The 13,156-nt window shown below is 44.6% G+C and overlaps 1 protein-coding gene across 1 annotated transcript in view; it reads right to left on the reverse strand.

Annotated features, from left to right (window-relative positions):
- Nucleotides 1-7,137: 7,137 nt before the first annotated feature.
- Nucleotides 7,138-13,156, reverse strand: part of LOC134469108 (rho guanine nucleotide exchange factor TIAM2) — an 87,232-nt gene continuing 81,213 nt past the window's right edge. Inside the window, exons 21-25 of the mRNA XM_063223149.1 lie at nucleotides 12,008-12,116; nucleotides 11,713-11,771; nucleotides 11,449-11,551; nucleotides 10,017-10,104; nucleotides 7,138-9,026 (exon numbers count right to left, since the gene is read on the reverse strand). Of these exons, the coding sequence (XP_063079219.1) occupies nucleotides 8,333-9,026; nucleotides 10,017-10,104; nucleotides 11,449-11,551; nucleotides 11,713-11,771; nucleotides 12,008-12,116 (1,053 nt within the window). The 3' untranslated portion in view covers nucleotides 7,138-8,332. The remainder of the gene's footprint in view (nucleotides 9,027-10,016; nucleotides 10,105-11,448; nucleotides 11,552-11,712; nucleotides 11,772-12,007; nucleotides 12,117-13,156) is intronic.

Genomic DNA, 13,156 nt, shown 5'->3' on the forward strand with positions numbered 1-13,156 from the left:
TGATCCTCAGCAACCCGTGCTGGACGAGGCCGATAAGAGGGGGGCCAGAGGGGTCACTCGCTGTCCTGAATAGAGAGATCTATTGTGTCGACCCGCCCACAGGCACACAAACTTATCCTGCACAGAGTCCTTCAGCCCACGCTAGCCCCTGTGGCCTGATCATTGTGGCACACTCCCTCTGACCTGAAGGGTCCTTTTGGAAGGGCAGGTGGGCGGAAGGTAGCCTTTGAATGCAAACGGATGGAAGGTTTACTGTGTTAACATACAAAACCTGAAGTGAATCGGTACTTAGTCGGTGCTACCTGCTACTGTAGCCTATGTGTCGCCTGATAATTTGTGCGTTGCCATTTTCAGGTCAATGCTACAGTGTGTTTGGGCACAAAAAAGGGAAGGAAGGGAGGAAGGAAAAGAGGGAAGTTAATGAATGTTAATGGATTTGTCTTGGAAAGGTTTTGTGCACTGCACATAATGAAATGTCATAGAGTGCTGTGGCTAATGTACGGTTGCCCCGCGTCTCCACATTTCACGTCGTTCTCCTTCATACAACAGTCCCGTGTTCTCTGACACAAAGAGGAAGGAAGGTGTCATACTGTATGCATTTGTATTGTATGCTGGACACCTTGTGCATTGTCTCGTCGTATGTGACAACACCTGTGTGAAATGTCACAGAGGTAATTAAGATTTAAATGTCTGCTGTGTGTGTATGCATATAAGGACAGTGTTCCAAGCCCTAGGTCTTTTGACACAGGAGAAAAGGAAAGGGCACACGTGCATTGATCACGGCCTGCTTACAAAAGCCTACAGTAAATCTAATGTGGCTAAAGTGTGAATACTACAGTGAATGAAATGTGTCTGTTGAACTACTAAAGCTACAGTAAATGAAATGTGTCTGTTGAACTACTAAAGCTACAGTGAATGAAATGTGTCTGTTGAACTACTAAAGCTACAGTAAATGAAATGTGGCTGAGGTGCTGCTATCGACCGGCTGTTGGTGTCTATATAAGGGAAAACGCAGCTTCCTCCTGTCTGAACTGTCATGCTTGTCACCCTTAGCCAACACACACACACACACACACACACACACACACACACACACACACACACACACACACACACACACACACACACACACACACACACACACACACACACTCACATACGCAAACGCACCAGCACAAACACACACACACACACCCAACCCCCTACATGCATGTACACAGACATGTGTGTGGATGCTCGCAGGAACACACACACACACACACACCAATATACTCCCATCCTAATCATCATAGTGACCACTTGAATATAAATGGCTTATTTTCTTCCCCGTCCAGAAACACGGCAGTCCTCCCTCTCACCTGACACACCACTCTGAACAGTCAGCCCGTTTGAACAGTTGCTGACTATGGAGGCAGGCTGTCTCATCAAGACTAGGGGGAAAAGGGACAGCAACACTTCACGTATTCCATCTGTGATCGCCATGGATTGCTGCCCGGTTGGCGGTCTACTCTGGCTGGCTGACTGTCATGTTTTGAAAAATGCCAAATAGTCTTGCCTCCCTGCTCCAAAGGATAATGGAGTGAATGATGGTGATGGAAATGATGAGGACATATTTTTCAGGCTGTGTGACACTTGAAATACAGTGAGGGTTTGTTATTCAGATCTGTCCAGACTGTTGGTTTTAAGGTAGCATGAAAGATTGGAGTTGGAATGAAAATGCTCATGCTTAGAAATATCCTAAATAGTTTCTCCCCACACACACTCTAAATGGAGGGACTACTGAATGATGGATAGTGATAGAAATGAGGAAACATTTAAAATGTCTCTGCAAAAAGCCTTATGCTCATGAGCAAGCTATGTGACACTTGAAATGCAGACGGTGAGTGGTTTGTTATTAGCTCTGAGTGGACTGTATTTGAAAGCTTAAAAGATGGAAAGTTGGACTGCGTGATGCTGCTACAAAACCTAATGTTTGATTTGCCCGCTGGATTCCTTTCTGCTAATGTCTCCCCAAATGCATAAACATTTGTGGTGATCTTTTTTTTAGGGAGCCTGCCAGAGAGACAGAGCAAGCATACTAAGCACACCACATTCATCTTATCCATGCAAGAAGGGGAGAAAAAAAGAGAGAAGAGAAAGAAAATGAGGAATGGAAAAAAACAAAAAAGTCCCGAACTTACCAATCGCTTTTCCAGCCCTCGTTGCCAAGAGTAAACTTCGGTGAACTCTCTTTGCTGTCATCCCAATGCTGTAGCCGGTGAATGGAGCAGTGTTTGTGTGGAGGTGCTCTTGCATTCAGGGACACACACACACATTCTCAAACAAACACAAATACAAACACATGCATGCAGAAAGGTATACATGCATGTGTATGCAAGTGCGTGGCCAGTGTGTCAGGTCAATGTGACATAGAGGAAAAACAAAGGCTGCCAGGTAAAACAGGACCCCCAGGCACGAGCCAGGGAGTAGTTGAATGGTGGCTGAGCACAGCACATTCCAATAACTCCACGTTTTCTGTTCCTCTCTCTCTTTCTTTCTCTGTATCTCTCTCTCTCACACAGGCTCACTCTCTTCTTTTCCTTCTCACTTCTTCTTTTTCCTCTCTCTCTCTCTCTCTCTCTCTCTCTCTCTCTCTCTCTCTCTCTCTTGAGTTGGTGTCACTCACTCCTCTCTTGGTCTTGATTTTTGTCGCTCCGGCTGCAAAACACAATCATACACACTCAGAAGTTTCAGCAGCAATCCCTCTGTTCTCTTCTGTTTTGCGCTCCCCCTCAAATTCTTCTTCTGCCTTCTCTCCTGAACCCAAAGTCCCGAGTCCTTGTTTTTTGTATCCCACACTTAAAAAACTCCAGGGTTTGTAAGTACACAGTAAAAACTGGAGTGTTAATGCAACACTAACAGAGTCGATTTAACACCTTCTAGAGTGTATTTGGTCCCAAAGCACTCTCTAAGTGTTGAATTAACACTGCATTTTTTACTGTGTACAGTAGAAGGGGCTCAGCTGTTGACAAAATCTGCTTTAAAGGCGAATAAAAAGGCAAAAGGGAAGGAAAAAAACTCTTTAGGCTCCACGAGTTGCCGCGATGTTGTTATCGTTCTTCTGGCATGATTTTTTTTTTTGAGGGGTGGAGGTGGTAGTCTGGCGTCAGTAGCCTCCGTTAACGTCCTGCACGGGTGAGAAGTGTGACGTGATGGAGAGACGGAGCCCCAGTTGGGAGCGTGCGATTCGGTCAGAGACGACGAGAGAGACTGCTGCGGCTGTAGAGGTCTCTGTTGTGGAGGCAGTGGCACCCATGCTGTTGCTTCACTCCAAACGAGTGGAGCGCAGGAGGAGAAGAAGAAGAAGACAAGCAGAGCATGATGATGATGGTGGTGGTGGTGGTGATGGTGACAAGAGGAGAGGTCTGATTGAGGCAGAGGCAGAGGCAGAGGCAAATAAACCGAGAGCCAGTGCGTGAAAGAAGAGAGGCAAAGGGGGATGTGTTTGTTTGAGAGCGGGATCGGGAGCAAGAGGGAGGGAAAGAAACAGAGAGAGAGAGATAGAGTGTGTATGTGTGTGTGAGAGAGAGTAAAAGAGCGTGAGAGAAAGAGAGAGAGAGAGAAAAGGGGAAAGCCAGTGAGAGAGCGAGAGGAGGAGGAGGACCTTAAGAGTGCCTGGTCTTCAGCGATTACTTCAACACTCTGTCACTTTCACTTAAGAGCAGAAGTGCGGGGAAGAATGGAGCGGGTGAGCGGAGCGCTTCTAGCCAGGGTAGCGCTCCCAGCATGGCGCATGAGTTCCTATACACACACACGCACGCTCTCTCTCTGTCACACACACACACACACACAGCTACTTTTCTTGCCTGCCTAGTTCGCCTCAGCAACCCCCCTTCTCAACTAGTGACTGGCATTCCTTTTTTTGTCCCCTGCTTCATTGCTCCACTGCCTCATATCTTCCACTCTCTCATCTCTTCTCTCCCCTTTTCCTCAGTGTGTCCTCTATTTTATTCCCTTCTTTCCTTCTGCTTGTGTGTTTACAAACTGACGGAGGAGGGATTTGCTTGCTCGCTCGCTTGGAATTGATGTGTGACTGAGCGGGAGTGAGTGAGGAGTAGTCTTCATGGCATTTCACACAGGTGTTACTGTGGCAACGCGAGGGAGCAAAGCTGTCTGCTTCTTTAGCCATGACAGCAGCCAGCATCCTTTCCCCCCTTCTTTTCATTACCCCCCACCCTTTTCACCCTGCCTCCCCCCTCGCTCATTATTCAATACTGTATATTTACTTCTGTCTAGAGAAAATGTGTTTTTGCTCACCAATTTTTAACTCCCTCTCCAGTGTTGCCAGATGGGGCGGTTGCCTGCCCAATTGGGCTGCTTGGGATAGGCGTCTGCGGGTAAAAATGGTAAAAATCTGCCATTTGTCCGGTTTTTCTGCAGTCTTTTTTTTTTTTTTTTTTAAGATATGTTTATTGATTTCACGTTTAAAAGTACAATTAACATTGAAAGCTTCAATTTCCGTTTTTTTCTCCTTTCAAATAAACATTTTCATTCCCCCATCCCCCTCCACCCTCCTCACTACATACAATACAGTGTGTATATAACAATATGGTTAAATAAGCTTCTTTCAGAAATGTATAAACACATGTCCCTTCCACTGGCAACCATCAAAAAATAAAAATAGAAAACAAAGAAAACCCAACCTATAGACATCCTTTAACTTAGCACATGCAAAGTAGTAGTACTGAAAGTAAAACACACACAAAACAGTAGAGAAGTTGGTTAGGGGGTCAGATTATGCTCTAGCAATGCTTAAGAATTTATTTATGTATTCTAATGTAGAGTTCCAGGTTAACTCAAATTTCTCAGGAGCCCCTCTTAAGTTGTATTTATTTTTTTCCAGACTAAGAAACATCGTGATGTCTCTAAGCCATGTTGATGCCTTTGGGGCACATGGTGATTTCCAGCACATTAATATTCTTCTCCTTGCAAGTAGAGATGCAAAAGCAATGACGTTCCTTGCCCATTTTGTGAATTTCTCATGATTTGGCATTATCCCAAAGACAGCAATTTCTACACTTGGTATCAGTGTAAAATCAAGAAATTTGGAAATGTGGTGAAAAATAGTAGTCCAATAATCAAGGACAAGACCAAAACATGTGTGTGTGTTGAAGATAAATTGCATCTATTGCATGTGTCTTTGACATTAGGATATATCTTGGCTAGTCTCGCATTGGTAAAATAAATGCGGTGAATTACTTTAAGTTGTATTAAATTCAGCCTTGCACATGATGTGCTACCATTCACTTTAGTGAGTGCTTCCTTCCAATCATTGTCAGCTATAGGACTACCCAACTCCTCCTCCCAGTTCCTTTTGATCTTGTCAAGCCCAGTTTCTGTGATTTGGGATATTGAACCATATATTTTTGAGATAATGCCTTTTTGATGGCTTGGAATATTAAAGATGAGGTCAGCTGCTGTATCACATGGGGTGTTTGGGAAATCCAAATTGTTCAGTTTAGCGAAGTTACGGACCTGAAAATAGCAAAAGAGATGAGATTGAGGAAGATGAAATCTTTCGCAAAGTGTGGTAAAGCTATGAAAAGAACCGTCAGTGTAGAGGTCTTTTAAACTTCTTAAGCCTAAGATTTTCCATATGGAAAAGCCAGAGTCAATGCTGGAAGGAATAAAATGATGCTTGTTGCAGATTGGACTATGCATAGATGCCCCTTTCAGTCCAAATGTGAGCTTAAATTGAGACCAGATCTTCAAGGTAGCAATAACAATGGGGTTAGAAGTGTATTTGGTAGATTGAATGGGTAGTTCAGATGTGAGCAACGCCATGAGTGAAGTGGAGATACATGATCTAGCCTCTATCTCACACCAATTTAGTGTTGGCTGTTGAACCCACAGACTAATTTTCTGTATGTTGGCTGCCCAATAATAATTCCTTAAGTTGGGTAAGGCTAACCCACCAACAGATCTGTGTCTCTGTAAAAAGCCACGTTTGATCCTAGGAACCCCATTCCCCCATATGAAAGAAGAAAATAATTTATCAACTGCATTGAAATATGATTTTGGCAAGAAGATTGGCAAACATTGAAAAAGATATAAGAAGCGTGGGAGTTCATTCATTTTTTGTTTTTTTCTGCAGTTTTGTGCCCATAGAAATCAATACAATTTGTTGAAATGGGGCAGAACTTAGCGACCCCAGGCGGTTTTTGAGCACTGTTTGGGCGGGATTTGATCAGACACATCTGGCAACACTGTCCCTCTCTCTTGCTTTGCTTTTGGTTCGGAGCTACAAAAAACATCACTTGGTTTCTTCAGTTCACACTCTGTACAGTGCAGCATCCACCAGAGCAGCGGCTTTTCTCTGCTGTGCGCTTTGAATTCGCATGTTAGTGACAAAGAGGGGGACTGCCAAAGCCCTCGGTCCCCACGCGCGCCATTAAAATCGCCCACGGCCCCGCAGTCAGACAAAGACAACGCGGAGACGGGGGGCCAGTAATTATGACTCATTGGAGGGCCTGTGTTTGTCTTCTCTGCTGCCTACGATCTGGTGCCACTTGGATGGGGAAGATGGGAAGATGGAGCCCAGGGGATCTGTCACTCAAACACTTTCAAAAGCCTCAGACAAACACTCACAGACACGCTTGTGCGTGAACACATACATACACAAACACACACACACACTCATGCGTGAACACATACGTACACATACACACACACGGATGCTCATGCATGAAGGCGTACACACAGACATGCAAATATAGTATGTGTGCACACATACAAACACATACACATACATGAACACACACAGACACAGACACAGACACACACACACACACACACACACACACACACACACTGTGAGCTTTTTAACATTCAAGACTTTGACAAATCTGACGGCTGACAGTGAGGTTTTTTTCTTGATTTAAAAACCACTGCTCTAGCACAGATCTAGGATGGAGTGCAGATCGTAAAACCTCCAAAGGCACTCAAAATATCTCGCTGACATACTTTCCTAAATATGGCAGTCAGAGCACACATGACAGATTATGTAATTATGTTACATTGTATTTGCATAATTGCTTTTTTGGACATGAAAGCACAATGTTTGTATAAGACAAAATTTATTAAATATTACAAGTCGTCTGTACAATGGCAACAAATGCTTACACAAAGGATCAAGAATATATTACAAATAAATTACACTTCGGCCAGGTTTGGGTAAAACTGAAAACATCTCAACAACAATACTTGAAAAATAATACCACAAAAATATTACAAAACTCAAAACATCTAGAGCATATTTTTAAGTTAAACAAAAGCATGCCTCATACATTAAAAAAAGTTCTTATAAATGCAATAGGAAACATTACCAAATACAATGGATAGGAAATATACAAATATAATTTAGACAAAATAGTTATTTGTGCATCTTTTGAATCTTTGAATACTCATTATCATGTTTTTATTTTCAATCGAGCAATTCCAGTTTTTAACTCAAAATTGCCTTTGTCGAAAAAGCTAATAAAAAAAGTACACACGAAAGGGGAAAAAAGGGAATGTCAATTGACACAGGCAAACAAATGGTCTTAGTGCTTACATAAACAAGGCCACAAGGCATAATAATCAGTGGACCAACTAAAAGTCCTACAAGCTTTATAGGTTCAGTTCGTCCACTGCACAGTGCTAATGAGGTCTTAAAGCAACACTATGTAGTTTTCCTCTTGGGACGTCCTACAGGTTGGAAGCAGAATTGTACCTCATTCAAATTAAAAAGGGAGACGAGACGCACCCCCAAAACATACCACTCCTTAGTCCGGGTGGCAGACAATTCAGAAGTGTCCTTTCACCCGTTTATGATGAGCCGCTCAACGGTTTTGGAAACATATTATATTAAAAAAAAGAAAATGATTTAGAAACTACTTAGTGTTGCTTTAACACTCAAGCGTCTACTGAATGGAGGTCATCGTCCATCAGCTAATCTCCTCTGCTACAGCAAGATGGCCTCCAAGCTTCTCTTACTTAGGTTCGGCTACAAATTAAGGCTTAAATGTACAGGTGCCAAAGCTCTTGTCACCGATCCAACCCCTGACATCCCATGTGTTCAAAGATCTGTCTCCATGGAAACGTCATGCACGGGTCCTCTAGTCAACAATCCCCAGGGTTGTTGTTGACAGTGCTGTCTGTCCATACTCCAACAAAGTCGGCTGTGTGCTTTGATTTCTTTCTTTTCTTTTCTTTTTAGTCTGTCCTTTTGTGTGCGTAATTTACAAGTCCATACTCCAACTTATTCGACTGTGTGCTTTGTTTTTTTCTTCTTCTCTGTTTTTCAGTTCATCCTTTACTGGGTGGGTATGACGGCCTTCTGTATGCCCATGACCGAGTCGTAGAAGCAGTCCTCGTTGACCACGGACGAGAGGCTCTGCACGCTGAAGTCTCTGGTCAGCAGACAGTTGAGCTCCATGGAGCTCTGAGACTCCACCAGGCCCATACTACTCTCGCATCCCTGCCTGTCCCCCACCACAGTCAGCCTGCTGCTGCTCCTGCTACCACCATCACCACCACCACTACTGCTACTACTGCTGCCGACTTCACTATCCCCACCTCCACCACCTCCACCACTACCGCTGCTGGCAGCCTCATCAGCGAAGTTCAGCCTCTGCAGCTGGGACTCCAGGACGCTGGTGAGGGAGTGGAGTCGAGCTTTCTTGTCCAGCGTGAGGCTGTGGTGGCTGGGGTAGTGCCTGGCCCGGCTGGGCATGGGGGGCTCTGAGTGGCAGTCGCTGTCCGGGTCCAGGTGAGCGGGCCGGAGCCTGTGGGGGTGCGCGTAGGGGTTTGGATGGTGGTGGGTGTGGTGAGGTGGGTTGCGTGGTACCCATGGTCCAGATTGAGTGGTGGTGGGGGCCGGGTGCTGGGGTTTCCTGAAGGTGGACAGATGGTCCCGGTAGCTCCTCTCGCCAGGGACGGGCCGCTTGGCACTCTCCCTCAGCTGGGAACGGATGGTCTTCAGCACGTTGGCTTTGCTTACCAAATCGCTGCAGGGGGAAAAAAAACATGGAAACACAGAGACAGTCAGAAACGCACTATGGATTTTGTACTGCAGCCTGCTGGCCACCATTTCTCGCGTTTGGGTACATATGAAATATCATATAACATGTATAATATGAAATGATGTATGAAATACATTCATATTTAATTGAGACTATGCAGTTTGCATGTGTGTTCATACTTTTACGACATCCTTGCAGAGACTTTTTATGTGAAATGTATGTTACTATTTTATATAATTTATCCTTACAGATCGTACACGCTTGCAATAATATTGCCCTGCTTAAAATGTTCTCAGCATTTGAATACCACTCCAAACACAGGACATAAAGCACAAGGTAATGGCTTGAAATTATTGCTTGAGATTGTGTCAAATGTATCATGACCATCAGTAAATGTTAACTGTACTCTGCTGTCCCGTGCCTGATTTCAGGACCAAGATGTTAAAATGTCTGGCATTCCCGTAGACCACCACACAGCATAGATTCAGAAGCACCATATTGGGTCATGCTATTATTGAAACAAACAAGGAAAAACAAATATGCAAATGGACTTAAACTCATCTGGGTGCTGGACTAAATTGAGGCATAATTGGAAATGCTGTAAAGCCATAAATAAAGTCCATAGCACCAGAGCAAAACAAAAAGTATAGGAAGCCTGGCGCTGCTGGCTTAATTTTTTTAAATTGGTTGATGGTTGGTGTCATTATTGTCCCTTGTGGATGAAAGTGGCGTCCTCGTTCCTCCGTGGTTCTCAACGTTTTTTGAAAAAATGCCCCCTTGACCTCATCATAAGTTTCCCAACGCCCCCTTGACCTCATCATAAGCCTGCCAATGCCCACCTTATTATTAAAAAACAAGATGGGCTAATGCCCACAATGGCAACTCAGCACCCATCCTCTCAGTGGTATCCTTCTCAACACCTCCCTAACGCCCCCTGGGGGGCTGTAGAGTCCCCGTTGAGAAACACTTTCGTACCTGCTGCACAGCTGGAAGACTGTCTCGGGCCTCCCCTCCACCTCTGACTTGGTGTGGACCAGCTCCCAGATGCCGGGGTTGTCGGAGCCTGTCAGGGGGGGAGAGTCACGGCTTGTCAACACGGTTTACGGTAAACAACACTTCATGTGTGAGCCATAAAAGATTCAGTGCGGTGGGTGTAGCAGTGGGGGCGATATCGGCACGCTGGAAATGAGGTTTCCCATTTGCGTCTGTGTGAGATGCCGTATGCCTGAAGGAATTTGTATGATTTGTATATACGAATTATAATTCTATTGTCTGTTGGGTAGTACGAATTGCAGCGTATGGATGGAGTCAGAAAGTAGAAGCCAAACAGAAAGAAAGAGAAAAAAAACAACAACAGCAAAAAGTAAGCACCCAGGGACCATCAAAGACTTATATCAACAAAATAGAAAGCCAAAGATGGGAGGGGTGTAATTCCCCAGACAAAACATCCATGTCTAAAAGCAAACGTTAATGTGTAAGTGTGTGTTTATCTGTGCTTAGTAGTACATCTGAATCATGCTAATGTTTCTACCGGTACATGTACTGGGGTTTCCTATGTAGCATGGTAAAGCTAATACTACCTAGGGTTAGATGCACACACACGCACACGCACACGCACACGCACACGCACACACACACACACACACACACACACACACACACACACACTCACATGCATGCACACACACACACAGAGACAGCCTTCTGTCAAAAAAATAAAGCTCATTGTTATGTAATCATCAGTGCTATACGTATGTAGTCCATGAAAATGAGATCAAAACAGCCCCTCTCTGTGGGCAGATCTGTACTCTGCTGCCTTCTGCAGGGGTGATAGTGAAAAAAAATCCTGAGCCTGAACTTTTTCCCCTGCTCTAACGATGACGACAAGACACTGCATAGTGACGCAACGTAGGCCTATTTTGACACATTATTCAAACATTTAATAGCTGGTGTATGACCATTATTCAACCCTGATAGTAGAAGAAAACCCTGGACCTGAGATAAGAATAACCTAATGGCTAATTATTACCAATGTTTTTATTTTTGCAAACTCTGTCAAGCCTGAAATCAGGCATGGAGCCTGAATACTATCAGCCCTGCTTCTTCCTCACAGGCCAGCCAACCCCCTATGATGAAGCCTGACCACCAAAGAGAATATTTTAATATCCTAATCAGGGCTGCTGACAGCTTTGGCTGGGCCCGGGACAAAGTCATCTGAAAGGACCCCCTCACCCAACACATGTAATGTACTGTAATGAGGACCCATTTTTGGGCCCCCCTTCTCCCTGCGCCTAGGACAACTGACACCTTTGTCCCCCCCCTGTCGGCTTCCCTGATCCTAATGATGGCAGAAGAAACTGCCGAAAAAGTATTTCCTGGCTTTGTTAGTTGGCTTAGTGGCACTGACCTGCTGTGTTTCCCAGCCGGACCTGTAGTGCTGACACAGGAATGAGCCATCGGAACTTGAAGGGGTCCAGATCTCCCTGCGAGAAGGCCGAGCGAGACGACGTCTGTGTGTAAGGAAAGCATACAAAACATCCATGTTAATCATCATCATCATCATCATCATCATGGTTGTCATTGCAGACTTCGACATTTTCATGGGGAGAAATAAAGAGGTCATGCATTTTCCTTCCCCCCCTCCTCTTGGCCAGTGAGATGACACACTCACCATTCTCTTCTTCAGCTTGGTGCTCTCACGATACACCAAAATTGCAGCCCTCTTGAAGACTATGGGGAAGAAAAAAAAGTTGATGTTACTGAACCACTTAAAATGTATGAATTACACTGTATTTATAATTGAAGTGCATTTCAAATCATTTGTTTTGTACAAGTTTATTAATTACTAATTTTAAGTCACCAAAAAATGTTGTATGTTGGTACTCTAAACTTTCTATAATACAGTACAACTACTTTTAAGATTTTTCTCTCTTGGGACCCCCAAAGTCCCATCATGCAACACTCACGGAAGATGGTGAGTTCCGGCTCCTTCCTCATGCGTCCCAGAGAGGGATGGGGGTTCAGCCACAGTGCTGAGGAGCGCAGCAGGAACTCGCCCATGGAGATCTCAGTCACCTGGGAGAGGCAGGCAGGAGCACAACACCACAGCTTGGTCACCATGCTACATACTGTACTTCACATTCCTACAAATCTCTGAATCCAGCATTGGAATTTCTGAATCTGGTACTTTCACCACAATCCGGGTTTCACATCATTCCAAAATGCTACTGCATAGCCTACTTCCTAATAGATTCATTTCTCTATTGCATGACATTGTACTGAGCAGGGGCGTCATTAGGTTGCGCAAAGATCCGGGGCTGTAGCCCAGAAAAAAAAAATTAGTGTGGAGCGGCCGAATAGTCGAGGGAGCGAAGCGACCGAGAGGGGGGTTGGTGCGGAAGGGGGGTTCCCCCCTTCCGTGGTGCGGAGTTTTTGGAAAATTAAGGTCAAATGGGGCCATTCTAGGCGTACACAAAGGGGAACATGTACTTTTGACACCATAGTCTTAATTGGCAGTTTTCCCATCTTTACATTTGACAGTGTAGGCTACTTTCATTAAGGACCTTGCCGTTCTTTTCTTGATTTGGCCCAATGTCGCCAGCGTCACCGTTGGGTTACAGTAATGGAGACTAGCTACTTTTTTTTAAGATAAATGTAGTGTTGGCGTGTCGATTACTTTAGAGCAAATAAAAAGAGACCGCATTTAATAGTGCGACAGTGCCCAGTGGCCTGGATATTGTGAGAGAATTAGCATAGTGATAGAGAAAAAAAAACATGCCTTACGTTATTAGCCTATAGGCGTATTTACAGTAGCCTAACACTCATGACATGTAAACTGGGCTATGCTGGTCTGTCTCAAAACAGTGCGCTGCTCTTTCACAGTCAGTCGATATGCGAGGCACAAACCACGGTTTTTGATATGCTCTCTGTATGACAGTAGGCTACGATGTTAACACAAAATGATGATTAAAAACGAAATTTCCATGTGCAACATCCATACGGGTCTGCACGCTCGTGCGCCAAACTCTCAAAACAAGCGACAGACACGCACACGCACACACACTGGAGACAGGAGAGGAGGACCGCTAGTTGACAGACCATGGACCATAATCTCC

Source organism: Engraulis encrasicolus, chromosome 18 (assembly GCF_034702125.1).
Source record: "Engraulis encrasicolus isolate BLACKSEA-1 chromosome 18, IST_EnEncr_1.0, whole genome shotgun sequence".
In the NCBI taxonomy this organism is placed as follows: Eukaryota; Metazoa; Chordata; class Actinopteri; order Clupeiformes; family Engraulidae; genus Engraulis; species Engraulis encrasicolus.